At 47.3% G+C, this 27,491-nt stretch overlaps 1 protein-coding gene, 1 long non-coding RNA gene and 7 other non-coding genes across 9 annotated transcripts in view; 3 read left to right on the forward strand and 6 right to left on the reverse strand.

The window, feature by feature from the left end:
• Positions 1 to 5,730: 5,730 nt before the first annotated feature.
• On the reverse strand, positions 5,731 to 5,803 carry TRNAV-UAC (transfer RNA valine (anticodon UAC)). The gene has a single exon. It is a non-coding gene; the product is annotated as a tRNA-Val (tRNA).
• A 272-nt stretch (positions 5,804 to 6,075) lies between these two features.
• TRNAR-UCU (transfer RNA arginine (anticodon UCU)) lies at positions 6,076 to 6,161 on the forward strand. The gene is given in 2 exon segments: positions 6,076 to 6,112; positions 6,126 to 6,161. It is a non-coding gene; the product is annotated as a tRNA-Arg (tRNA).
• A 345-nt stretch (positions 6,162 to 6,506) lies between these two features.
• Positions 6,507 to 6,589, forward strand: TRNAL-UAA (transfer RNA leucine (anticodon UAA)). Its single transcript has one exon. It is a non-coding gene; the product is annotated as a tRNA-Leu (tRNA).
• A 1,667-nt stretch (positions 6,590 to 8,256) lies between these two features.
• LOC144292695 (uncharacterized) lies at positions 8,257 to 14,131 on the reverse strand. The gene is made up of 3 exons (XR_013360042.1): positions 13,795 to 14,131; positions 12,706 to 13,136; positions 8,257 to 9,279 (listed from the first exon to the last, which is right to left on the reverse strand). It is a non-coding gene; the product is annotated as an uncharacterized LOC144292695 (long non-coding RNA).
• TRNAK-UUU (transfer RNA lysine (anticodon UUU)) lies at positions 9,689 to 9,761 on the forward strand. Its single transcript has one exon. It is a non-coding gene; the product is annotated as a tRNA-Lys (tRNA).
• TRNAF-GAA (transfer RNA phenylalanine (anticodon GAA)) lies at positions 10,708 to 10,780 on the reverse strand. The gene has a single exon. It is a non-coding gene; the product is annotated as a tRNA-Phe (tRNA).
• TRNAK-UUU (transfer RNA lysine (anticodon UUU)) lies at positions 12,888 to 12,960 on the reverse strand. The gene has a single exon. It is a non-coding gene; the product is annotated as a tRNA-Lys (tRNA).
• A 2,496-nt stretch (positions 14,132 to 16,627) lies between the features above and the next one.
• Positions 16,628 to 16,700, reverse strand: TRNAF-GAA (transfer RNA phenylalanine (anticodon GAA)). Its single transcript has one exon. It is a non-coding gene; the product is annotated as a tRNA-Phe (tRNA).
• Positions 16,701 to 19,789: 3,089 nt separating this feature from the next.
• The window catches only part of OSBP (oxysterol binding protein), a 34,286-nt gene continuing 26,584 nt past the window's right edge, over positions 19,790 to 27,491 (reverse strand). Inside the window, exons 10-14 of the mRNA XM_077863412.1 lie at positions 26,355 to 26,458; positions 24,456 to 24,551; positions 23,525 to 23,706; positions 22,223 to 22,443; positions 19,790 to 22,126 (exon numbers count right to left, since the gene is read on the reverse strand). Coding sequence (XP_077719538.1) covers positions 21,984 to 22,126; positions 22,223 to 22,443; positions 23,525 to 23,706; positions 24,456 to 24,551; positions 26,355 to 26,458 — 746 coding nt within the window. The 3' untranslated portion in view covers positions 19,790 to 21,983. The remainder of the gene's footprint in view (positions 22,127 to 22,222; positions 22,444 to 23,524; positions 23,707 to 24,455; positions 24,552 to 26,354; positions 26,459 to 27,491) is intronic.

Genomic DNA, 27,491 nt, shown 5'->3' on the forward strand with positions numbered 1-27,491 from the left:
CAGACAGAGAGAGAGAGAGAGGCAGAGACACAGGCAGAGGGAGAAGCAGGCTCCATGCAGGGAGCCCGACATGGGACTTGATCCAGGGTCTCTAGGATCATGCCCTGAGCTGAAGGCGGCGCTAAACCACTGAGCCACCAGGGCTGCCCTAAATAAATAAAATCTTAAAAAAAAAAAAAAAGGGACTATAGTACTTTAGAGTCAAGTGGAATATATTAAAATCCCTTTCCCAAGAAAATATGTTTCTTCTCCTTCAAGGTGATGAGCATGTCTTGCTTGACAACAATTTTTTAACATGTGGATTCTAATGTAAAACATTTAAGTTTTTGCTAAATTGTTCAGTATCTCCCACATTGGGAAGCTGTATTTCTAAAGAAGCTCCTCTTGATTTTTAATGAAGCAAAATGTTCTATGTTTCCTTACCCCTAAAGGGAGTCCTTCCATTTCTGTGACTCTCTCTTTGGTAATCAGAACTTAACTGAGATTCTTATTTCCCGAGATGAAGTCTCAAAACCTTTATCACATGTATTTTCTTTCCCCCAAATCTCAGATCTTTCTGAGATCTGAGTTGATCTGAGAAACAGAAACGACATTGCACGTGAACTCCTGCACAGATCAAGAGGAGCAGCTCTGTAGATGTCCCCCCTGAGTTCATCCGCGGTCATCTTCAAGGCTCCACAGATAAGAGTTGGAAATCTCTGCGAGGAGCAGCCTGTGTCGTTGCAGTGGTTCTGCAACCTCAGTGGGCATCGAATCACTGAGCTGTTTAAGTTAAAATGCAAACATCCCAGGCACCATCTCCAGGAGATCCAAGAGTTGTCATGGATACCAGGAATCCGCACCCACTTCTGGGCGGCCCTGGTGTGAAGGGCCTCTGTCTCACTACACGGACTGCCCCAACTCTAAGGGGTGTGATGTCATTAGTAGGTCTGCACATGCATTTTTTTTAATGAAATTGAATAGTCAAGGGGAGAATAAAAGAGCACAGAATTCTTCAAATAGTAAAATAGCATTGTTTACTCAAAACTTTATTTCAGATATGTCCTAGAGTATAGTGGTCTTGATGTAAATAAAACATAGTTATTTGCAGGTGCTTCAGTGAAAAAAGCTTGAAAACCACTGGGCAGGGCGTACTGTCTGCTTGGACTTTGTGAAGCCCCCAAACCATCAGTTCCAGTTACCAAACCCTCAGACCCATCAATATGGAACAGCATGCCTTGAGCTCGGCTCCAGTCCCTTTCCCACCGCTGCCCAATGTCAGCACGCAGGGAACAGGTGATAGGAGGAGACATGTTCTGAATCCTGAAGGTCAGTGGGCCTGTCTGAATAAACCAGGAAATTCTAGAAGGCTGAAAGTCCACAGAAGTAGGCGACGGTAGGGGTCCCAAAGGGTGGAGGGTCTCCCATCCTCCTCAGCCCCACATGCTGGACCAACCTCACAACACTGAAAAATCACTTTGCAAAAATCCCACGCCTTTGAGAAAGAACTGACATCCAAGGCAACACGCACCTTTGCTAAAGAAATGAAAATGTGCACCAGACCATGTTAAAGCAGTTATTGTTTACATCCTTTTTAACATAGAACTTGTCAAAAGAAACATCAACCCTGAAGACCAAGACCTCAGAGGCATTTGTTAAAAACTGGTACAATGGGTGACACCAGAAGTAACTGCAGAGGACACTCAACACCTCCCTTTACGGTGACATCTCCCTTCTTCGTTTCCTTTTTTTTGCCTTCTTTCTTCCCTTCCTGCCTTCCTCCTCTTCCTCCATCTTCTTTTCCTTCTCTAGGCTCCCACTGTTTCTCTCTCTCTTCCCTCCCCCTCATTCTTTTTTTCGTGTCTGATTTCTTCTAAAATTTCTCCTCTGCGTGCGCCTCCCTGCTCACCCCTGACTCAGGATGAGGAGGGGACTAGTGTGGTCTCCAAACTCTGCTTGCTCTCAAGTTAGGGCACTTAGGGCAGCCCCTCAGTGGCCCTACAATTCTCACTTCATTAACCTGTCTTTCACTTCTCACTTCCCATTAATAGTTTGAAAATGATGTGGAGCTTCTGATGCCTTGAACTCATTCCTTCTCCTTATCCCTTGCGAAGTTAATTTTTTTTCTTTAAAATTACAAAGAAAAAAATTTCCTCTGTGTCTTTAGACACAATCACATAGAGACCTCTTTCTGGATCTGGAGGTTTGACACACCTGCGACTTAGCCTGCTCTATCACTCAGCTTCTATTAGCCCACTATCCCCCAAGAAATGGAAAAAGACTGCAAAAAAAATTATCCAGAGTTCACATAAAACTGTTAACGATCTCAATCTGAATTCCAGTCTCCACTCCATTCTATCATTCCTCCAATAAGTACTTTTTTATGTTTGATTGTTGATTCCGTTTCCATTACTGAAAGCCTGCACTGTGCTAGAAACCTGACATTTTTGTCTATGGAGGTATAATTTATATACAGTGATATTCACCATTGTAAGGTATATAGTTCTATGAGACTTGACTAAGGCATAAAGTCATGTAACCACCATTATAATCAAGATTTTGAGTGTTTCCATCACCTCGGAAAGTTCCCTTGTGCCACTTTGCACCCACACTGCTCTCTACCTCCACAGGCAAAACGTCCTCAGTGACGTGAGATCTTGGGGCATCATGTGAAGTCCTCTCAGGCTCCCAGAATGCTGTCTCTGGTCTGTCTTCTGTGCTTACAGTTTTCCCTTTTCCAGAAAGCCATAAGGCTATCTCCCCATATGGCTTATGCCACTCTGCATGACACTTCTGAAATGTACCCTGTTCCCAGGGGCATCAGGAGCTCATTCCTTCCTCATGTTGATGGTTTTCCATGGCTTGGCTGCTTCCCCTACTCACCAGTCAAGGACATTTCGTTTGCTTCCAGTTTTTGGAGATGATGACTAATGTTGCTATGAACATTTACACGTAGATCTCTGTGTAAACGTGTGTTTTCGCACCTCTTGGACAAATACCTAAAAATCGGGTTGCTGGTAAAATAAGTGTGTTTACTTTTACAGAAATTTCTAAACTCTTTTCCTAAGAGGCGATACCATTTGCATTCCCACCAGCAACATACGGGAGTTCTTAGTTACGTCTCATCCTTGTCAGCACTTCGTATTGTTAGCATTAAGATTTTGTTTTTTAAGCATTCTAACAGGTGTGTAGTATAATTTTACAATGCATTTTCCGAATGGCTAATAATGTTGAGTATCTTTCTATGTACTTGCCTGCCATTTGTATTTCTTCTTTGGGAAAATGTCTGTTCAGATCTGTAACCAGTTTTGTATTAGGTTGTTTGTTTTCTTATTATTGCACCATAAGAGGTTTTTTGTTTTTGTTTTTGTTTTTAACAAATTCCGAATACAAGAATTATCAGATAAGATTTTGGCAAATATTTTTCTCCCAATCTATGACATGTCTTTTTTTTTTTTAATTTTTTTATTTATTTATGATAGTCACACAGAGAGAGAGAGAGAGGCAGAGACATAGGCAGAGGGAGAAGCAGGCTCCATGCACTGGGAGCCCGACATGGGATTCGATCCCAGGTCTCCAGGATCGCGCCCTGGGCCAAAGGCAGGCGCTAAACCACTGCGCCACCCAGGGATCCCCATGTCTTTTTCTTTAAGAGTATTTTTAGACAAGTAGAAGTTTTGGGGTTAAATTTATTATTAATCTTAGGGACACTTTTCATGGCCTATTTAAGAATTTTTTTGCCTAAACAGTAGTCACAAAGATTTTCTCTTATATTTTCCAGAAAAAAAATACTTGACAGTTTCAGGCCTATAAAAAAAAAAAAAAAAACCTATCTTTTTGAAGCTTGAAATATGGTGATTTATGACAAGACATTCCCCTGCAAGGTGGGTGCTCAATTTAAAAACCTTGAGAGACAAACTTCAAGGCTGAGCTTCCTCTTTGATGGAAAAGTTACAAAGGAAACCGAATTAAATTTAACTCACAAGAAAAGCAAAAATTTAAAATGCCACTATTCTAAAGGCCCTTTCCTTAGAAATACCTTAACTTCAGGGGCACCAGGGTAGTTCAGTGGTTAAGCATCTGCCTTCAACTCAGGTCCCAATCCCTAGATTCTGGGATTAAGTCTGCATCAGGCTCCTCACAGGGAGCCTTCCTCTCCTCCTGTCTATGTCTCTGCCTCTGTATGTGTATGTGTGTGTGTGTGTGTCTCATAAATAAATAAATAAATAAATAAATAAATAAATAAATAAATAAATAAAATCTTTAAAAAAAACAAAACAAAAACATTCAGACCATAGCACCCAGTTAGAGAGATTTCAAAAAGACCAAAAATGTAACAGATAAATTTTAAGTAAATAATAATCTGGAGAAAATATAGCATCATTTTTGGAATATAATCTCAGAATAGGGAAACATTTTCTAAGCAAGAAATTTTAAAGCCCCTCCTCAAAAATAAATAAACGGATAATCAATTTGACATTAAAAGTCTTACATTTAAAAAAAAAAAAGTCTTACATTTCTGCATAGCACAAAAATCTCAAAAGAAAAGGGGCAAACGGTAAGTCTGGGAAATACATTCGCAAAACATCTCTAAATCGGTATTTATGAAAAGCACCTAATAATCAATAAGGAAACATTACCAATAGAATAGAAATTCGGACAAAAAGATTGAAAAGATACTAGGGTGGGAGGGAAGAAAGGACGATAGGGAGGAAAGAGAATGTTTTGTAAGTATATGAAAAAAATATTCAACCTTACTCTGATAAAAGACATATAAATTAAAACATTTTTCCCCTTTCAAAAGGCAAAGAGGCCCCAAAGCCTGTTAATGCATTTTATCTGAGAGACTGAAGGGAAGCAAGCAGCGTGCTGCTGGCGACCGAGCTCCTTGGAGGTGAAAGTCGCAATATTCCTAGAAGAATGAAAAAAAAAAAAAATATATATATATATATATAATCCAGCAATCCCTTCTCTAAGGCAAAAAAGCCTGCGGAGGTTGAGACTGCTGTGCCCTGCGGGCGTGGCCCTGGCGGCCACCTGGCCTGCCTGCGCGTCTTCCCGGTCCAGGTGGTCCAGAGCATCACCGACCTTGCGCGCTCCCCGCGCCAGCACGACCCCGCCCCGGCACCTAGGCAACACCTACTGGGGGGCTGCTGTGCTTGCTCCTTATGCGGATCCACCCCACAGCCAAGTCCGAAGGAATCCACCACGGCATGGTCTGTAAGGTGGGACACAAGGTCACTGACGGGACACAAGGTCACCAGGCAGCGCCCATCAACCGCCGCGATACATCCCGGCAAGGGGAGCGAAAGGATGCGCGCACTTGCCGGGAGACAAAGATCTCCAGAATATCGTTGGCGCGAGGGGGCGTACCTACCGTACGCTATCTTTTGCACAAAAATCCTAAGTGGCTAATAAAGGGAATGAGCATCTGTACTGGAGGGTGCAAAGCCGCCCCCGCCCGAGGGTCACAGAAGAACCTCCTCGCAGCGGAGAGACGCCGCCGCCACCCGAGCCGGGCGGGCCGCCTGCACCTCCGCAGAGCCGCCGCACGGGGGCAGCGTCGCCGGCCGAGGTGCGCAGGCGCCGGCGGGACTGGGGGCCCACGCGGCCGGCGGGGCGGGGTGCGGAGCGCGGAGCCCCGTGCGGAGGCCCGAGCCGGCCCGCGGCGCCCCTCGCCCGCCCCAGCGGAACTCCGCGTCTGGCTGGCAAAGGGGAAACCCGAAGCAAAAAGGCAGAGCCGCGGCCCCCTGGTTCCACTGGGGCTCGAACCCAGGACCTTCTGCGCGTAAAGCAGACGTGCTAACCGCTACACTATGGAACCGCGCGCAGCGGCGGGCCTCCGGGGCGGAGGAAGTGCACACGCAGCCCCCGCCCGCCGCGCCCTGGGCGGGCTGCTCTCCGCGGGGGCCCAGGGGAGGCCTCGCCCAGGCCCCCGGCTGCCCGGCGCGCCCCCGTGCACGCCCCCGCGCACGCCCCGCTCGGCGGCCGGGCCCAGCGCTCCCCACAGGCGGCCGCGGCCTGGGCCCCGGCGAGCGTCCCGGTCGGCGCGGCGCCTGCCTTGATGTAAGCAGCGCGGAGGGGGCGCCAGTGCCTGGCTCTGTGGCGCAATGGATAGCGCATTGGACTTCTAGACAGATGGAGGCATTCAAAGGTTGTGGGTTCGAGTCCCACCAGAGTCGCTTTTGTTTTGGTAAGGGACAGCAGGCAACGGGAAGCAAACACCTTCACCCGTTTCAAAGTCCGCATCCCACTCCCCCCCCCGCCCCGCCCCACGGGGGGGAACTCCCGGCCGTGCCCTCTCGCTCGGCGCTGCTGGGAGTCCCGCCACCTGAGCCTGTTCTCCGTCGCCTTCGGGGCCCCAGGGTCTGTGATGAGACGCGGGAGGTACGAGAAGTCACTGGGGTTTCCCCTCCTCCCCCATATCGCTTTGACGTTAGCAGTAAAAAAAAAAAAAAAAAAAAACCTAGACTTCAGCAGCTCTGTGTTGTTCACGTTGTCTAAAAGTGAGCGGAAGCTCGCGGGATACCAGAATGGCCGAGTGGTTAAGGCGTTGGACTTAAGATCCAATGGATTCATATCCTCGTGGGTTCGAACCCCACTTCTGGTAAAGACTTTTCTGCCCTTCCAAAAAAATAATAAAAAGAAACCCTTCTCTTGAGTTTTCTCAGGGCTTAGCGATGGTGAACGGTAATTTTGCAATTTTAGGCTGGGTGTTTTTGCGATTTTAGGCTGCAGACAGGATGATGGATGAGAGCAACCGAGAACCGAGACCGCCTGAAGGGTTACTTGGCAATGGCATTTTAATCTGAATGTTAGTATTTTCGCCACAGAACGTGTAGCCACAAATTCAGAGCTGATGGTTTAGAAAACTGAAAGAAAAGGTCTGTGTAAAACTATACTACCTGGGGCGGGCGGGGGGGGGGAGGGAGGCACATTTCTGCAGTAGAAACCTTCACCCTTTGCAACAGTTCATTAAAATCCGGCTATGTGCGGTGGACTGTTCTAAATGCTGCGGTTATGGGAATGCAAACTTTTTTTTTTTTTTTTAAGAAAAAGTAAACAAATAAGGACGAGAAAAAAGACAAGGTCCTCACCAGCAGCACTTAGATCACAGTGACAGGAGAGATGGTTTATTAACAAGCAAATAAACTGAATTTCTGGTGGCAATTAAGGGCTATAAAGTAAATTATACAGGGTGGCACAACAGAGTGGCGTAGAACGTTTTCAGGGCAAATTGATCCCATTTGTGGAAATCATTCATCGTGACAGGAGTGTTCTCCTCCTCTCTCTGCCAAACAAAACTTTGTCCAAAGAATCAATTCTGCTGTCTGAGCCTTCACTAAAAGCTTTCCCTGACCCATGGCCCTCATTCATTTCACAGCAGTTTTTGAGAGCTTGATCTGTGCCAGCCACTGACCAGGCATTGGGGACATAGAGGGTCTGTCGGCCTCGCTGCAGACACATTCTAGGAGGAAAGACACACCCATTATGCAGGAGCCAGAGGGATGTTGTGGCAGGCAGAGCAATAATGACAGGATCAGAGGCCCAGTACCTAACCCCATCCCGAGAGGATCAAGCAGGGATCTCTGGGGCAGGTCCTCATCCCTGTCTTTAAAGATCACAGGGCACTTCCCAAACCAGACAAACTTGGAAAGTGGGAAGAGGATGGCATTTCAAGAGGAGGGAATGGGAGGGGGGGTCATAGAGGGAGGGGAGAACCAGTGGGAAAAAGCACTAAATATAAACAGCTGCAGTGAACTCTCTCTATGCTGATTAAGTCAGTTAACACTTGATTGGAAAAAAAAAAAAAAAAAAAACACTTGATTGTATACAGTTTGAGACTTTGGTTCTCAGTCTTTGGTACCTGTCAATTTAGTCTTGTCCTAAGAGAACAGGAAACAAATCCTTGTGTTGTCCCGCACGCACTCAGCAGGAGCCATGCCCCTGGCTCTGTTGTAAGAAGCAGAGGTGAGGCCCTGGGCTCACTAACTCCCCCAAGACTGACTCGTGGCCCAGGCAGCTCCTCTGGGGGGGGGGGGGGCCTGGTTTTAGTTTTCTTGGTGGAACCTAGACATGCCATCTGATCCATAGGGAATCCACATCTTCTTTTGTGAAAACTGTACCTTATTCATTTGTGATTTTTCAATACTAATAAGCAATTCTCCTCCCAAACCATGAAACGTAGAGGGAACACCCCACACACACACACACTGGAAAGAAAATTTGTGCTTTAAACTGCTCTCTGCTGGGATCTGTAGAAAACACAGGATCAGGGATGCTTTGATCTGAAGGGCTGCCTGTGTGATCCCAAAAGGGTGGACTCATGTAACACATTACATTTTTTTTCTTCCTTTATTATGAAAACACATTTTTTAAATCCAGTAACAGACGTACCTAAAGGAAGTGGTAAGAGCCTCCTCTTATACAACTCCTTGCCATTCCCCAAAAAGTAGCCGTTTTATTGAATTGTTTTCTATCCTTAAGCATCTCTTATGACTATGCAAACCCCAAATATACAAAATGTATAATTAAAGAATATATATTCATATAGAGACCCTTGCAGTTTTCCACAAATATTATCCCCATAAGTATTGTTTAGCGCCTTGTGTTTTTGCTTCCATAACATGAATATCTTTCCATAACAGGTGTTACCTGTTTAAACTTTGCTCCTACTTCCCCGATACATTTCATTCCTGATACATTCTCGATCATATACATTTCATAAAAGAATGCAGGCCTCAATTCCTCCCGGGGCCCCTTGGTGGAATGTCTCTGAACTCCAAGGAGGGCTAAAACTGTTGTGAGGTTCCACCTCATAGGATTCCCTTCCTTTCAAGGGATCCTACCCAATGCCTCAAGGAATGACATGGCAACCAAGGAGCAGAATTTAGGAAAAGATTAACTGTGTCCGGGACACAGGTGTCAGGGTAAACAGGGCTGCCAAAAGATATAAAATCCCACCTGATCAAAATCTTTCAATGGGAGCTCCAGCAAAATGTTGAGATTCCCTGGAGAACGTGCGTTCTGTTTGCTCGTCCCTCTGCTTTCCAAGTCTACGGGGGCCTCTGCAGTCACCATTCACAGCTCAGTTCAGGCTTCACCAGCTCCTGGAAGCCTTGTCTGCCCCTTCCTTCTGGGGTCAGCCAGGTGACGCTGCAAAAGCCAGCTTCCCACCGCCAAAGCGCCACACTGGGTGCTTCTGGAAGCGTGTCTTGTCGCGGCCCCGAGGACCAGGACTGGGTCTTCGCAGCCTAAGTTTGCTTAAATGCTGAAGAGCGGCATCCACTGGGTGAATGTCTGTTGAATAGATGATTGGAAACCTAATCAATTATTCATAATTCCCACCCACGACACGCTCCGGGGGTCTTCAACGTCCAACGCTGGCATTAAAAACCCGCTGCTCACCCAGAAGCACGCCCAGAGGTCCTAAACCTGAGGATTCCCCTGGGGATGCTCCCCTTAGGGTGATAGCACTTCGGGGGGAGGGGGGTTGCTGTCCAGCTGCGAGGCAGCTAAGGCAGGCAGGTATTTTCTTTACAGTCTCTGATGGGAGAGGACGGGTTGCATTCTGCCAAACACCCACTAGATCTTCATTTTGCAGTTTCACCTCCCGGGGAATCAGTAAAAAGACTCAGAATGTTAAAAAGACAGCGGCCACGTGGCCTATTTCACCGCGGATAGGGCCGGGAAGAAGCCCCTCTTGCGAGCCCGGATAGCTCAGTCGGTAGAGCATCAGACTTTTAATCTGAGGGTCCAGGGTTCAAGTCCCTGTTCGGGCGGAGCTTATTTTAAGCTCCAAGGATAAATCTGAGACTTTGTTCACACCTCTCTTGACGAGCAGCAGGAGGAAGAGATGGGGGATGGGGGGGAGGCGACCCGCGCAGCACACCGGGTCCAGCGCTGGGTAGGCGCGGATTCCCACCCGGACCCCAGCCCCACGGGGTCTCTGCGCATGCGCACAGCGCCTACCAACGAGCCTTCCAAGCCCAGCACTTTCTCTTCCAACTTTGGAATGTCACTTTGCCCGGAGATGTTTTTTTTTTAACTTGAAACTTCCTTTTACATCCGGAACATCAAAAGACCCATAACCAAGAAAGCCGCTCCCCGCCCCCGTCAGTCGCGATAGTGATGCTCCTGGCGGTTAGTGCGCCCCATTTATTAGAGGCGCGGTGAGCCCCAAAAGCCAAAAATAGAAAAACTGGGAAAAAAAAAAAAAAAAAGGCGCGGTGAGAAAACAGCTCCCAAGGACTCTCGGATCGAGCCGGGCGCTTATGAGTCACATCTCCGGCTGGGAAGCATCCTTTACCCGGTTTCTGACCCGCCGACGGGGCCCGGGCTTTCGGTTCTGGCTGTAGAGACATTATTTAAGGCTGTGGGTCTGCACGTCTGTCGCCTACGGGAAAAACATGCGAGCCCGGCGAGCTGACCGCTCAGGGAGCCTAGCGCGCCGCCGTGGGACTGGGCGCCGGGGCTCCCGGCGGGGAAGGAGCCCTCCAGGGACCCTCTTCCCGGTCGCGCACGCGCACAGGAGGGTACGGGCGCCGAGAACCCCCTGCGCTGCCGCTGCGCACGCGCGGGAGAGGGTCCACGCGCTAGGAGCCTTGCACCTACCGCCCCTCCACCCAGGCCGCTGCGCACGCGCACCAAGAGACCCGCGCGGCCGCTGCGCAGGCGCACTGGGCGGGAAGGCCCTCTTGGTTCTGGGGTGCGTGTCGGCAAAAACCCTGCCGAAACCCGGGATCGAACCAGGGACCTTTAGATCTTCAGTCTAACGCTCTCCCAACTGAGCTATTTCGGCGAAGACGAGAGGTAGTGCTATCCAGTTAAGGAAATTTTTTAAAAGAAAGCAAGAAAAAAAAAGCCCCAGAAAACCATGTGAGGAAAATTGAGCATGTTTATCCTCATGCTTTCTCCACCTCTCCCCAGGCACCTCCCTGATAAAGACAGCCTCTTACCGAGGGCCTACTGTGCGCCCGGCGCATGACCCACTTGGTCTCACTCGATCCCCACCCGCCTCACCCCTGCCGTGAGGATGTTCATATGATAATTTCTAAATGAAATACCTGATGCATCTCAAATCATCCAGAATTGAACCAGAGCCCTCCGGCCCCAAAGTCCAGAAATGTTGGTCAAGACAGGCATAGGGTTTTTTGGGTTTTTTTTTTTTTTTTTTTTCCTTTTTTCCCCCTTTGATGAAAGACAGAGGGAGTGACCTCGGGGTGAGGAGGGAGGAAGTAGGAGGCCTCCATGATCTCCACCCCTGTCCTCCTCTCCACGTCCCAGCTCACTCTGCTCCTTCAAAGACACTTCACTTTTCAAGGTTGCCAAAGGTGCACTTGATCACTTCCCAAAGGACTCCCCCAGAGCGAAGAAAAATAGCCACCTTGTTTCTCTCCCTGGGGTGCCATCTGAGCCCCTCAATTCGCTGTCTTCAAAGAAGCCTGACTGCCCCCCCCCCCCAGTGCCCTGCGCCCTCACGTGGATCCGTGACCAGGGCTGACCCTTCAGCAGTATACCAACTGACACAGTCACATCAATGTGGATAGGCTTCTGATCTTGGGCATGTTGGGAGTATGTTTCTCCAGAATGGTTCCTTACCTGTTTCGAAAGGTATCTTTTGTTTCCTTCCCAGATTGAAAATAATCACAATTCTGCTGAATATTGAATAATAGTAATAATGGTCATTGCTACAATGTATTGAATGTTTACCTTGGGGCAAAACCCCACTAAGCACTGTGCATGCCTTACGACCTCATTAAATCACAAGTTCATAAGATGGATGCTATTTCCCGCATTCCCTTTCTCCTGCTGAGGAAGCTGCGCTTTGGAGAGTTGGAGGTGATTGTGGGTCTGTGTAGGCCCAGGGTAAGGCACTCCAGCGTGGAGGATGAAGGCCTAGGCTCCGGCTTGAGTGCTCCCTCCAGCCTGGCCCTGCCGGGCCCCACTAATCCGGACTCCCTGGGTACCACAGTCCATCAGCTAAGAGGGCGTCTGCCTCAATCAACCTCCACCTCCATCCTGCTAAGGAGATCAAGATCCCCCCTCCTTTGTTGCCTGACGGAAGCAAGGAAGGCTCAATCTCTAGTGAAGCCAGGATGCACCTTCCCTCTACCTCCCAAGGAAATTAGTTTTAGTCTTAGTGAACTGCAGCCTAAGCTGCTCTTGGCTCCACAACCCGGCTTCGGCAATATCTTTCAGGAGCTGAATCCTTCCCTTGTCAGTAGTCGGTGCCAGGGGACTACTGTTTTTCCAACACCAGGACTTGTCCCATTCCAGCCCCTTGAAGGCACTCTGTCCAATACGACCCTCTTCCACCCATAGCAGAAGCTGCCATCTCAGCCTCAACGCCTCCCTGTGTTCAGGGTCACACTTTGGGGGGAGGGAGGGTAGAGAGAAGACTTCCCCGTAGAGGGAACCTTATCACTCCATGCACTCTGTCTGGTGCATGGGTTTCTAGACGGTCCCGTCTTCTGTTTCAGAATGCAAAAATATCCTTTGGAGGTAAAGGAAGGTGGCGTGTAGGTGCAGGACCCACGGCATATCCGCAGACACTTGGCGGGAAGGGAACCCCAGAGGGAGGGTCAGCCTGGAACAGTGATGGGGGCGGTGCCTCGAAGCAACCGTTCCCCTTGCTGTGAATGCAGCCGTCAGCAGTTCGGACCCCGCGGCCCGGCCCGAGGTTGCAGAATAAAGCAGCCCCTTTAACTCCCGCGAGCAACGCACCTCAAGTTTTCCCGGGGCTTTGCACAAAGGTTCGCAGTGTCCGTCGTCGCGGGGACCAGGCTTTTCAGAGACAGCGGCTGGACTCGCAGCCTACACGCTCCACGACTTTACTGCCTTCTCTACAGGCACCCGATTATGAAAGCTGTTCTCATTTTTAAATTATTTAGGAAAAAGGGAAGCGCCGCCCGAACAGGGACTTGAACCCTGGACCCTCAGATTAAAAGTCTGATGCTCTACCGACTGAGCTATCCGGGCTCGCAGGCGGCGCTCCCCTCCGGTGGCTGAAGGCCTCGTCCTGTGCGCGCTGTGAGCTAACAGCTCCGCGCCGGGCGGGCTCCCGACTCCTCCTCCGAGTGCGCTTCGACCCGTTCCGACCCACGGACCCTGCGGGGAAGGTGTCAGGTCGTTCTTCGGCAGCCCCATGCAGATTCCTGAAATAAGACAACAAAATAAAACGCGCCCCCTTTTATTCAGAAAGTTATTTTTCTAAATAACTAATAACTAAACTCCTTGGCAAGCGTGAATATTGAGCTCTGCAAAAGCCCGCAGGAGGAGAAGGCGTTTACTCACGGTCTCCCCCTCCCCAACCCCGCCCCCGGCCCGCCACGCCTATCTTTGCCCTAAAAGCAAAGAGCACAGAGGCGGAGACCGCAGGTCAGGGTTTAAGGATCAGGTGCCCCTTCTGCCGAGAAGCACCACTTCTGGTGCCATCTCAGGTGTCCACCGCAAAAGAAGTGCGATGCGGATTAGCTAAACGAGACGACGCGGGCTGCGGCCTGCTGCGCTGGAAGCCGCCTCGGCCCCGGGGCTGCGCGGGGAGAGCACGGCCCCTCCCACCCGCCCCGCCCCCTCGCCCCTCGCCACGCCCCTGGCCACGCCCCCGCTGGCCGGGCCTCCGCGCACGCGCAATCCCTCCCTCCTGCGCGGGCGACCCCGCCTCCCCCCGCCTCCCTCAGGGACACCCCGTCTGCACGTTGCAGATCCCCCCCTGCCTTTCGGTCCTCCGGGCCTTTACACAGGCTGTTCCCTCTCACAGGCGTCCCACCTCCACCTCCCCTTCCCTCCTCCCCCATCGCCCGTCCCCAGCACCTTTGGGAACTCAGTTCACCCGCCATCCAGCCTGGGAGGTACCTCCTGGTGACCACAGGGTCCCTGGTCCTTAGCTCCCCTGCACTGAGGATCTGCTACAGGTCCCGAAGGCAAGCATGCGGGCGGCCAACCTCCGAGAGCCTCGCACTCGGGGCTCTAAGAGAGGACAATATAAATACTAGAAGGCGGGCCGAGTAGAACCTGGCAGAGAAAAAAAAGGCTGAAAACTGAGTAGGTGTGTGTGTCACGGGGGCAAGAATGGTGATTGAGGCAGAGACACCCCATCTTCTCCAAGCTTCTTGCTTGTACCCCAAGTGCTTCCCTTGGGAATTCTCCCCTTTTTTTTTCAGGCTGCAAACTGAGAAAGCCCAACACTGAGAGTGAGATTTTTTTAATATATAAATTTATTTTTTATTGGTGTTCAATTTGCCAACATATAGAATAACACCCAGTGCTCATCCCATCAAGTGCCCGTCACCCAGTCACCCCCACCCCCCGCCCACCTCCCCTTCCACCACCCCCTAGTTCGTTTCCCAGAGTTAGGAGTCTGAGAGTGAGATTTTAAGGAATTGGCTCACACTTGTGGGAGCTGGCAAATTTAAAGTCTGTCGGGCAGGCTGACAGACAACATTCAGGTAAGAGTTCAACTTCAGTGAGGCAGCAAGCTGGAGACCTAGGCAGATCTTCTATTTACCATCTTTGAAGAGAATTCCTTCTTCATCAGGAAACCCCAGTCTTTGCTCTCAAACCTTCAGATGCTTGGATAAGGCCCAGCCACATTACAGAGGATAATATGCTTCACTCAAAGTCTATGATTTACACCTTCATCACATCTACTAAACACCTTCACAGCAGCATCTAGACTGGTGTTTGATTAAACAACTGGGCACCGCACCACGGCCTAGCCAAGGTGACCTATAAAATTCCCTGTCACACATGCTGGCGTACATCATGCAGACTTTGAACTGCCCAATTTAGTAGTACATTATTTTCCTTCCTTTTGACCATCTTCACATTTCATCGAAATGCATCCCTCTACCCAAGAACCCAAAGATTTGGGGAGTCACTTCTTTAGCTAGTGTATTGGCACAGAGGAACAGAAAGGGGACGGCATATAAATAGGTCCCAAAGCAGTATTTCTCCATTTTGTCTTTCACCATACCTAAGATTTTTAGAATGTGAGGACTGAGAATTTCTTTTCTCTCTTCCCATGTCCCAGCCTGGTGTCAAGCCAATAAAAGGGCATCCCCAAGTGTGTGTTGTTCCTTTGCACTACCTTGATAGAGCGCGATTCATCTTAACAAGTAATAAGTATAATAATAATAAGTATTATTATATCCTTTATATTATGTATAATATATTATAGAGTATATGTTCTGATAATGTATTATTTATATAATAACAAATATATTATGCAATATTATATATGTTATAGACTATGTTACTTATATAACAAATAGAATATAAATACATAAGTGTAATATTAATATGTAATGTTATAAATTATATTTTATATATTATCTATATAATATAAATATATGTTGTTTAATATATAAGTATTATTATACCTATTACTGTTATAACAATAAAGTAGTAATAATAATACTTGTTATTATTACTGTTAGGATCCACCCCAGAGCCTCCAGATTCCCCTGTCGTCCACCCCCAGCCCCCCCATCCCAGACCAGTATAAACAGCTCTGGAAGCCGGGACCAGGTGGGATGCGGGTTCCCTGGGGGTCTGTGCCATGGTCTGCTCCGGTGCTGATGGACGCAGACGCGTTTTGTACTTGGCGAGGTGTCGGGAACAAGAAACGATCAGTCTGTTCTGGAATCCGGATCGTCCTGACGGTAGTTTCCCAGTGTGTTTGCTGGGGCGCAGTGTGGCCGGGGGCATCGCGCTCGGAGCGCAGGGACGTATACATGCATACACAACAGTGGCTTGCGATTTGGCAAATAAAAATTCAGTAAAAATCTCTGAAAAACAAAAAAAAAACAAAAAAAATCTCTGAAAAACAACGAGTGTGTACTTTGTATGTTGCACGCAATAATTTGAGACGTACTTATACCCCCCCAAAAAAAAAGAAGAAAGAAAAGAAAGAAAAGAAAAGAAAGAAGAAAGAAAGAGAGAGAGAGAAAGAAAAAGAAAGAAAGAAAGAAAGAAAGAAAGAAAGAAAGAAAGAAAGAAGAAAGAAAGAAAGAAAGAAAGAAAGAAAGAAAGAAAGAAAGAAAGAAAGAAAGAAAAGAAAGAAAGAAAGTAGTTGTTTCTTGGAAATTCTAATTTAACTGAGCGTCCGGTGTTTGATTCGGTGACCCGGGTGTAGACGTGAACCAGACAGGGCTTTCCATACCCACCAGCTGTCCTATAGACAGATCTCTGTTACCGGTAAACCAGCTGGAGCAAACCGAAGTCGAGGGGTTCTCCGGCCGAGAGGGGCCCCGAGCTGCGCCCCGCGCCCGCCCTCCGCAGGTGAAGGCTGCGTGGCATCCTCACGCGGGGGGGGGGGGGGGGGGGGCAGGTGCCGGCGCCCCGGCTCCTGGACGGTGGTGGGAGACAGGGAACCGGGAGGAGCGATCCCGAAGCAAGCGAGCGGCGCGCGGTGGGGCGCGAGTGGTCTCGGCCGGACGCAGGGGCAGGGAGCCCGACTTCCTCCTGAGCACTGGAAAAGCGACGACATAAATCCTTTTTTCCCCAGAAGTGAGGGGGAAAAGAAAAAGGGAGCAGTGCGTCCGCGTCTACCCCGAGCGTGACCCGAGGGCGGCCAGCGGGGCTGGGCCCTCTTGTCTTGATGAGGCCGACGTCGTACCGCACGGGTGGTGACATCTAAAACCACTGCCGAAACCCGGGATCGAACCAGGGACCTTTAGATCTTCAGTCTAACGCTCTCCCAACTGAGCTATTTCGGCTGCTCGCGGGCGCCACTTTCCGCATTTCCATAATGAAATAGTACCAGGTGGGTTGTAGCAAGAGGTCAGGGCGAGTGCACCTGGAGGTAAACGTTCAGCAAACATCATAAAGATGCCTAAGCCAAGCCTCTGTTTATAAGCTAGAAATGACAAATGATTTTTACTTTTCTCCGTTGTCTGGACTCGAGAAACGTATGGAATCCAACGGGAAGGCCATTTGCAAAAGGCTTCAGATGTGGCTTTTCAATGTGACCTCCAGGGGAGGTGTGATGGAGTCACTGCCTCTTGTAGGTTAAAAGCACTGTTTTTGCTAAACCAAAGTCTTTAAACTATACTTCGACTTTTGTAACCCCCACCTTGGCATTTTTAAACTTTCAAATATACAGACCACTGTCAAAAAGTGGGGTTGGCTGAGACCTCTCCCAAGCTCTGAGGAGCACACTGTGGTTTAGTGATATCCCCTTTAACAGGTTGCTTTTATCCCACCTTCTCCTATTTCATAATTCTGCATCTCTTCCATTCATATATATGCGATTGAACCAGCCCTAGCCCTAACTGAATCAAGATCTCTGCAGGTGGGGCTCCCGATTGCATGTTTTGTGAATTGACCAGGGGAATTTAACATGTAGCCACTCTTAGCATCCCATTCCTGAGTCTCCCCAAAATGTAGCTATAACCAAGAGCCCTATGTTTTAAATTGCTTACTCAATCTCTTCACCGGCATGTCCAGCTCAGAATGTCCAAAAATGAACCCATCTTTCCCTCTAAATTTGCTACGACTTTCCATCTAAGTTTCCCAAGGCAGAAAAACACAATTTCCTCCCTCCCTCCTTTCCCTCCACCTATCATCAGACTCAAGTGCTGTTCGTTCCAGTTCAGTATTTCTGGAATCCTTCTACTCCTCTTCACTCTTAAATCTTCTCCAACTTCTTCTTTGGTCTTCCTACCTGGGAATCCACACTGGCATCCATCATCTTGCTTAAAAATCCTTCACGGGCTCCCTAACAGAGCAGACACCAAGACTGTATCTGTGTATGGGCTATAGACTCTCATAACCTGGGCCCTTCCTCTCAGCAGCACGGGTGCAGTGGTCTCTCCTGGACTCTGAACTCCAGCCATTCACGCAGCCACCCAAACCCGGGAGGCTTTCCTAGACTTGGCTCTGCGTCTTTGTCCGTGCTGCTTCCTATACACTGCGCTTCCCCATAGCCCCTAGTAAACATACAACTCTCAACTCAGATACATTCTCCTAGTTCTAGAAGGCCTCTCTGACCTGTCTTTGAGAAGCAAGCTCTACATTTTGATGACAATCCTAAGAGTTTCACAAAGTATACACTTTATGGTGAATAACTTCTAAAGATTTTTCTACACCTCCTTTTTAGGGTTGTTTTTCACTTATCTTGTTGAAAGTAGAGTAGGCCCTGAGATTTAAAGGTTTACCATTTTGGTGGGACTTCAGGGGGTTCCTGACAAGTGTTCTAAATTATAATTTTGCTGGGTCATCATTTTGAATCATGAGTGAGTGTGGCAGGCCCTTGGGGATCCACATCATGACCCACTGGGTCATAGGGGCCCATGAAAGGGCTAAAGGAGGGATTGTTAAAATGTTTCAGGTACATTTGACTGTCTTCTATTGGAGGAAATTATATGGCACAGGGCAGGTCAAGATGCCAGATGCAGCTCTCTGCAAATGGCAAGTGTCCACTGCGATGATTTTTAGCTTGCCAAAAAGCAAAAAACCAAAAAACCAAAAAACCCTTCAGGGGCTGAAACTTACCAATGAACCCAGCAATACAAATCAGGCAAATGACTTGAACAGATGACTGGCTTTCCCAAGAACCAGGCTAGAAAAAATAAGGCCTTCCCAAGAACCAAGCTAGAAGAAAACAATCCGGCAACATGGCTAATTCTGTGGACACGAGAGCCCTGAGAAATCAAGGAGCCTGGAGGCTGGCCTTCATGGATGCTCTTTCTTCGGGTGGACTTCCAAAGGGGCGCTATCCACATCACTAAGCCCCTGGAAACAGAAATGTGCGTTACTGCACGATGTGACCTCACCCAGCAGGAAATGACTTCATTGTCAGCTGCCTTCCAACCCAGTTTCTCCCAGAACACAAGGTTGTAGAGGTCACAGACTCCGGGGGTCAAACAAACCCAGCTTTGAATTCCAGCACCATGACTAACCAATTGGCTGTGACCTCAGTGAATTTATTTAAATTAGGGTTTTTTTCCAATGCCTTTGTATTCCACATGACTTTAACATTTACCTCTTAAAAACTGTCCAAGTATAAGCCAGACGGCGCTCAGAATTCCACACTTAGCATGTTGGACGCAGAAGCAGATGGTCAGCCGCAGGGCAGGGCCTGTGCTTGCTCTGATGTGCAGCCTCTCCCCCTCCCAGGGTTCCTTGGACTCCTTTGCCCATCTCCTCCCCTCCCTGAACTCTATAGTAGAAACCTCAACAAGCATCTTCACAGTCCTTAATTCTAAGCCCTCCAAATCAATACTTAATTGTTGGAATGCCTGGGTGGTTCAGTGGTTGAGCATCTGCTTTCAGCTCAGAGTGTGATCCCAGGGTCCAGGACGGAGTCTGGCATCAGGCTCCCTATGAGGAGCCTGGAACTCTATGTCTTTGCTTCTCTGTGTCTCCCATGAATACATTTTTAAAAATCTTAAAAACAAACAAAAAACTTATGTTTCAAACTACAGAATTTGAATCCCTACATGAGACAGCTAAGAATCTGAGAATCTAAATGGGCAAGAGAAACTGAATTCAAGAAAACTTTTATTTTTTGAAGTGAAACAGGCCCAACATCAAAAACACTACAAATGACTCCCCTATGCCAAGGTGGGACACTGACAATTATGTTCCATTAAAGCAGAAGGGGCGTTAAAACTACTCTTCTGTCCACAGGCCCTTTAGAATGCTGTCAAATGGTGGAAACATCTGGAAACCCATGCCCAGTTTTTCTTTCAATTTCTCACCAAGAGCAGCTGCCTGATTCCCTAGAACAAACCAGTCAGTTCTCCAGCCCCTCCCACCACCACTTCTTACCTAGTAGGAGTACAAGTGAATCAGACAAATGATATGACTTTTTAAAAATTATTTAATTTAGTAGTTTTCTTGGAAAAAAAAAAACAATAAGGCAAAAAAAACGAAAATATATATAGTTTTGTTTTGATGTGACTTCATTTCACCTGAAGGACTCAAAGCTTCTCCATTAGCAGGAATCAGACTGGGGATCAGGCTGGAAATGTAGTGCAGATGGTGGAGGAAGGAAGGTGGGGGATAAAGCAGAGACGTTCTGTTTGGTTGAGGAATTCCTGCTCTGGTTAAAGCCCCCTGATTAGGTCACAGCCTTTCCAGGCCTCCTTGAAAGAAGCCCCAGCACAATCCCACACTTAAGGTGGCAATTGGGGTCTTAGAGGAAACTCCCCAGTGGATGCCCATCTCTCAAATGCACCACAGCTAGGAAGGGGGGTGGTGAGGAAGGAATACTACTAATTTACCCAGTATAAATCCAATTTCCATGCAGGGATGGCTTCCTCTGGAATGATATTTCCCCCAGGACCCACACTGGCTGAGGCTCAGCAGTTAAGGAAGAGAAATGAAAAACAGTAACAAAAAGCATACAAGGAAGGCACCTCAATTTGTGATCCTCAACCAAGGGCGGGCTGCGCAGGGGCAGATTTCTAAACAAGACAACTGAAACACATACGGAACACACAATGAAGGAAGCCAGGGCCCAACAGGAGCAGTTCTCTTACCCACCCCACATGACGGCACTTTCAGCCCCACATCCTAGGAAGAAGTTTCTTTTGGGAATTAGCTGTATGTGCTGTCATTTGGGCAGACGCAGAATTAAACTGGAAACTACCGTCCTGACACTCTACCCATACTCTGCCTAACAAAAGATGGAAAAAGAGGATTTCATTCTCGAGACTCAGGTAATTAGGAAAGCAGAATTTCGACAGCAGTGGGCACTCCATGATACAGACCCAGGATCAAGGCCCTGTTCAGGAGCTGCTGGACGTGATCCTGCTCAGGTTTTGAATCTGTCTGCCCCTCAAAGGTGGAAGACAGAGGAGGCTCCAGTCCACATCAGTGTGTCTGAGAGACAGTCCCAGGGAGACAAAAGATATCAAAAAAACAAGATTCTGAATGGGAAGAAGGAAAATCAAACAAAAAAAAATTAGATTTTTCTCTACATATATATAATATACAGATATTTAACACATTATTCGAGAGGTGGCTCCAGTCCATGGGGCTTGAGAGATGGTGGAAACTTTAGTTTCAAATTAACTCCTTCTCTCAAATTCTGAAGTCTATCAGAATGGGACAGGTAATGCTTTGCTCCACACTGGGGCACAGACCCAAACAGGTATTGCGCTGAAAGAGAGAGAGAGAGAGATGGAGAGGGAGAGAGAGAGAAGGGGGGAGGGAAGAGGGGGAAGAGCAAGAAAGGCAATGAAGAATGGGGTGAGGAAGAACTGGGAAAGCAAAGTGGCTAGCAGTCTTTTCCATCCTGCCTTTTGTTCTCAGAAGTTCCCCGGCGGAGGAAGTCCGTAAAACTCCCCTGCAAGGATAACGAAGCCTCCTACCGACCACCAGAGTGGCTTGGGTTGCTGTCAAAGGAGGACAGCACAAGGGGTCTATAGGCAAGTGCACATACAAACTTCTAAGAAACATAAGTCTGAGTATTCCAATCTTACAGAACAGGCCCCTCGCAGTTTTTCCGATACTATAGTTATCTCCGGGCCGATGCCCCATGAGACCGATCCCATGTGTGACCCCATTTCGGGAGACATGCCTAAGCTCCACCGCAGTCATTCACGATGCCTCCATTGGTCAAGTCTTCCGTGCTCTTTCCAGGAGCTTCTAAATTCAGCTCTCGCCCTGATCAGCACCAAAATGGCCCGGAATCATGACCTCACAGACCTTGGCCGAGCAGGATGCTACAGGGGAGGGTGAATGACATCATCTGAAAGTGGGGGCGGGAGGGCGAAGAGAGCCGAGGACACGTGGCTGTGCAGAGGTGGAGCAGTGCTACCTTCTGGCCACAAACACAGGGACCTAGTAAGTCGATTTCAGTTTCAATCAGCTAAGGCAACCAGCCAATCACCACCACTGGTGTCTGCTTCTGGTGATTGATTTGGACAAAATGATTGGTTAAGACAGACAAACTGGAGGAAAGCGCTGGGTCAGAATCCCAAACGCTAGCTTTCCCGCACATCCTCTGTCCTCTTCTCCTTTGGATCCTCCTCCTTTTTGTTGCTGCCATTTCAGAAAATGTCCGGGCATGAGGTCCAGTCCTGTTTTTCTTTACACTCCCAGTATCCTCCCCTATAAATATGGGTTAGCTCCTTGGTAACAGGGTCCTTCTTCCGCTCAAACCACAGCGCCTTATAGGGATCATAGGGTGTGCCTAAAGGGGAAGGTGGGTTAAGAAACACAGAATGAGTGCCAGAAACACACGAAATGATTCTCCACGCATCAAGAGAGTGGAAGGTAGGTTCATTACCATCCTCTGTGGCTTTCATTGCTTCTGCTTCTCTCTTCTTTCTGGAAAGTCTCTGCTTTTCCTCCAGGCGCTGCTTCTCAGCATTGGCTTCATCCCAGCGCCCATTCTCCATCAGTCTCTGGTCGGGCCGCAATCGGCTGTCTGTGGGCGCGGTGCCACTTTCCCAGGCGTTGAGCGTCAGGGCAAGCTCAGAGAAGTAGTACATGTTCTCAGCATTCTTCCTACAAGTCAAGGATGAGAAAGATGAAGGGTGATATCAGCGCCCAGTCCCTTGTTACGAACAACCACCAAGCACACTGCCAAAACATGGCCTCTGCAAAGCTGTTCTACAGATGGACAGACCCGAGGACCAGGTCACGGTCCCCTCATGAAGACACCCAGACCAGACCATTCTCCAGCCCCTCCCCCGGCATCACTCACTCCGGGAGTTTGCTGGGTATGTACTGTACTCTGCGGAGATTAGGAAGGAATTCATTATGAAGAGTGAAACATTCTACTAAATGAAAATTCCTTATTCCTATTTCCTTTGCTTTCTCTTTATCCTCTTTCTGGGATAATCTTGGCTGTTACTATAGACTAAACATATGAGATGACAGGAGAAAAATAGCCTCCATCTCATTTCGGAATTCCTTTACTTGACCTCAGAGACCTTTATATTGCCGCTGGGTCTCAGGCTAAGTTGTAAACAGGTGGTCAGCATGTTTCTTGTCCAGCTGCTTCTGAATGGTTTTGCTTTATTATTATTTTTTTTATTTTTAAAGATTTTAGTTGCTTATTCATGAGAGACATATAGAGAGAGGCAGAGACATAGGCAGAGGGAGAAGCAGGCTCCACACAGGGAGCCTGATGTGGGAATCAACCCCTGAATCATTTTGCTTTAAATTATGAATATTTTGGAGCACCTGGGTGGCTGAGCGACCGAGCATCTGCCTTTGGCTCAGGTCGTGATCACGGGGTCTTGGGATTGAGTCCTGCATCAGGCTCCCCGCAGGGAAGCCTGCTTCTCCCTCTACTTGTGTCTTCGCTTCTCTGTGTCTCTCATGAAAACATAAATAAAATCTTTAAAAATAAATAATGAATATTTTTGGCAGACGTGACTTGATTAGTTTCATTTTTCTTGGCAAAAGCACATTATAACTCAAATCATACGGTGACAGCCTTCTGGTAATCTCTCCAAAGGTTCTGATTTCCTTGGCTTGATTCCTCACGTGCTTAAGTGGGAAGGAAGGCAGCAATGCCATCAGTACTGCTCCAAGGTTGGGGTCAAAGTGTTACCCAGACAGCATACATACTGATACTCACGGTAAAGGGTTCCTTTTCCACAGCATGACCCTGCTTTCCTCTGCCTCATGGCCTCTCTGCCGAGCATCACCCCCATTTTCCCCAACGACTGGCTGTACTTTGAAACAATCCATTTTCTCATCCCATGTCCCCAGAAGAGCAAAGTGAACTTTTCCTGATGGATCTGTCACTTCCCCTGTCACCTACAAGGATGGAGAGCAGGGTTTTGGGTTAGCTTACCTGACTACTCTGGAAACCAAAGTCCTACAGTAAATACTGGTTAAATCCTGCTACAATAAACACCATAGAACCACCCATATTATTCTGGTATATTTTTTTGAGCTGCTTAAAATAAATGAGCCACAAGTTGGAGTTTCATCATTTTGTTGTATAGGGTTTTTTGTTGCAATGATACATGAGGGGTAAAGATCCGACTGGTACTCAGAATTATGGCATTTTCTTCTCTCTGGAAGTTAGAGACAGCCACAAACAGATTTAAATCTCCAACTCTTCTTCACTTGACATCAAACTCATGGTGCAATTGACACAGGACTCACACTTAGACTTCACGGCAGTCAAACTACCCATCCTTCTTCCTGAAATCCTTTTATTGGTCCTTCCTCTGTGTTTCCCATTTGCAATCTCTCTTTGCTCTTGACTTTCACTTTCTTATTGTTTTGATCAGAAAAGACAATGATTTGGTTTAGTAATGCAAAATCTAAGTCCCCTTTCCTGCTGACTTTTTCCTTTACCTCTCCTCCCCCCACCCCGCCAAATCACCACATATTTAGGAGATATATACGTTTAGACTATCTATTCATCTATCATTCACACCAGCCCCCAAAGAGTAGGCTTTATTTTTTTCTTTTTTTCTTTTCTTTTTTTTTTTAAGAGTAGGCTTTCTAAGGGATACACACTAAGGAAAAACATTTAAAACTCCAACTTCTCTTACCTTTCTTGCTACATCACGAGAGAAGTAGCTGTAAGGGACAAATTTAAGATTGCACTTGTCTCCTGTCTTGTGGTTCACAATATCGATTTCACCAGACTACAAAATAAAAAGCATCATTTTATTAAGACTGGAGGACTTGAATATGTGCCAGACCCCATGCCCTATACTTTTCCATCGTACACTCTCAGACTCCCTTGGGTAAGGGTTCTGGTCTCAGCCAACCCTGAGAAGCCATGAAATTTCTTTGAAACCTTGGTAGGCGGTATGATTTGCCTTTCAGCACATATGTTGATATTCACATAATAATTTACCTTTTCACCCCACTCATACCCTTCATGAACTCTGTGCTTAAATCAAAGTACTCTACTCACAATTACAAGGTTATACATGGTGGAACTTTCTATACTTTATTTCATTTTCTTTCTATCTTCTAAATCCCAAAACACTTGAAGACTCAGCTTAGAGCACATGGGTGGCTCAGTTGGTTAACCATCCAATTTTTGATTTTGGCTCCGGTCATGATCTCCAACTTTTGGTTTTTGGCTTAGGTCATGAAATCAAGCCCCTCATGGGGCTCTGTGCTCATTGTGGAGTCTGCTTGAGATTCTCTCTCTTCCTCTCCACCCCTCCCCTTGCTCATTCTCTCTCTCTCTCTCTCTAATAAATAAATAAATAAAATCTTAAGAAAAAAAAAGATTCAGCTTAATTCACACATCTACTGTGAAGGTTTTCCTGACTTGTCAGACAGTATTCCCCCCTTTTTTAAAGATTAGTTATTTATTTGAGTGAGTGAGAGAGAGAGCACAAGTCAGGGGAAGAGGAGAGTGAGCAACACATTCCCTGCTGAGCCAAGAACATGACTCAGGACTCGACCTTGAGACTCCAGGATCAGTACCTGAGACCAAGGCAGACACTTAATCGACTGAACCACCCAGGCACTCTCCCTTTCTTTTCTGAATTTATTATAACCATTGTCTTAAGAGCCAACTGACAATTAATTAGATGTTATCTTAGTACAGCTTTTATGCTAGTGTATTTTGTTAAATACTTTTGAATCTATACATATTTGTCATGTTATCTCCAGTGATACAATAACTCTTTGCAGGACAATGTCTTATCTAGCTTTTTTTTTTAATTTTTATTTATTTATGATAGTCACAGAGAGAGAGAGAGAGAGGCAGAGACACAGGCAGAGGGAGAAGCAGGCTCCATGCACCGGGAGCCCGACGTGGGATTCGATCCCGGGTCTCCAGGATCGCGCCCTGGGCCAAAGGCAGGCACCAAACCACTGCGCCACCCAGAGATCCCTTATCTAGCTTTTTATCCCCAAGACTTCGTGTTCTGCCTAGCAGTCAAGTCTGATGAATAATGAAAGGTGGAAGATTAGGAGCCATGTTTATTATTTTGTTGTACTTTCATAATAGCCAACACGGTCCTAGGAGAGTAGTCACTGAATGAATGTTACAAATTGGTCATTTACAAATAATAATTCGTGGTATAGAAACTCAGGGGACACCTGGGTGGCTCAGCGGTTGAGCACCTGCCTTCGGCCCAGGTCATGATCCTGGAGTCCTGGGATTGAGTCCCACATTGGGCTCCCTGCATGGTGCCTGCTTCTCCCTCTGCCTGTGTCTCTGCCTCTCTCTCTCTCTGCGTCTCTATGAATAAATAAATAAAATCTTTTAAAAATAAATAAATAGATAGATAGATAGATAGATAGATACATAGATAGATACATAGAAACTCGGGGATTATGGGGGCGCTACTGCCTGAGAGCAATTCATGAGAAAAATCAGTAACAACTGTCTGGGGCCAGTTCTCATGCCCTTGATACTGCAGAGACGGACCTACGAACGTACTTCTTCTGCACTTCAGAACACTTTGGGCACCTCTGCTTACCTGATCTATCCACAGCTTGCCCACAATAATGTTGTGCACTGTGGTGGTAACCTTCTTCCAAGTGTAGTGGTGCCCAGTTGCATGGAAAATACAGTGAATGCTACCTGGAAACGGAGACAGGTACACAAACAAGCCAAATATTAGAACAACAGCATCACATTAGCTACAAATAACAATGGATTGATTTTATTCTATCAATATTTCTTACTTTTAAAAGGAAAACAATAAACCAAAAAGGATTTATAATCTTCTTAAATGCTGGAAGCACTGATTGAATTTTTTTCTTCACTTATTTTTAAATTTATGAATAAACTGTAACTAAATGATGACCAACACTCACAACTGATTAAGCTTAGCTAGGAAACGATATTCTGCAATTAGAGAAAAAAGAAAGCAAAAGCTCCAATCTTTTCACCAAGTGTGCCTGCCACACGAGTTGCAAAATTTACAGGAACAGGTCAAATCTGCCCCACATAAAAAAATAAAATTGAATTGTGGAAAAGAGCACATGCTGGCAGTCAGGATGGCAGTGGTGAGGCCCTCTTGTTAGTAAGTAGCCACATGACCTTAAGTAACCTGCTTTTCTAAGGGCCTTAACAATAACATAGTAGTGGATAGGGCAGAACTAGACTGAATCCTGGCTCCAACACTTGTTAGAAGTGTGACCCTGGATTGTGTAATAAGGAACTGGTCTGGTATTTCTCCATGGTTCCTAGGAGGGGACCTCTAAACCCCTGGAATCTCCCAAGTGAGAGGTCCCAGAGGGGACCTCCAGGGAAGAAGGAGGCCTGAAAACTGAATTCTGTCCAGTGGTCAATGTTTCCATCATGCCCACCTAATCAAATCCTAATAAAATCTGTGGACGACGGAGCTTAGTGAAGCTTCCTGGTTGATGTGTCCTGATTCCATGGGAGAAGTCATAGAAGTTCTATGTCCAGGACACTCGCAGACCTTGCTCTATGCATCTCTTCATTTGGCTGGTACTGATTTGTACCTTTTATAATAAAACTATGATAGTGAGGATAGTTCTTTCCTGGGTTCTATGAGTCATCCTAGCAAATTATCTACACTAAAGCCAGTGCGTCAGAAGTACATAGGATCTGGGGCCCCCCAAATTGGTAGCTGGCAACTGAGGTG

Source organism: Canis aureus, chromosome 21 (assembly GCF_053574225.1).
Source record: "Canis aureus isolate CA01 chromosome 21, VMU_Caureus_v.1.0, whole genome shotgun sequence".
NCBI lineage: Eukaryota > Metazoa > Chordata > Mammalia > Carnivora > Canidae > Canis > Canis aureus.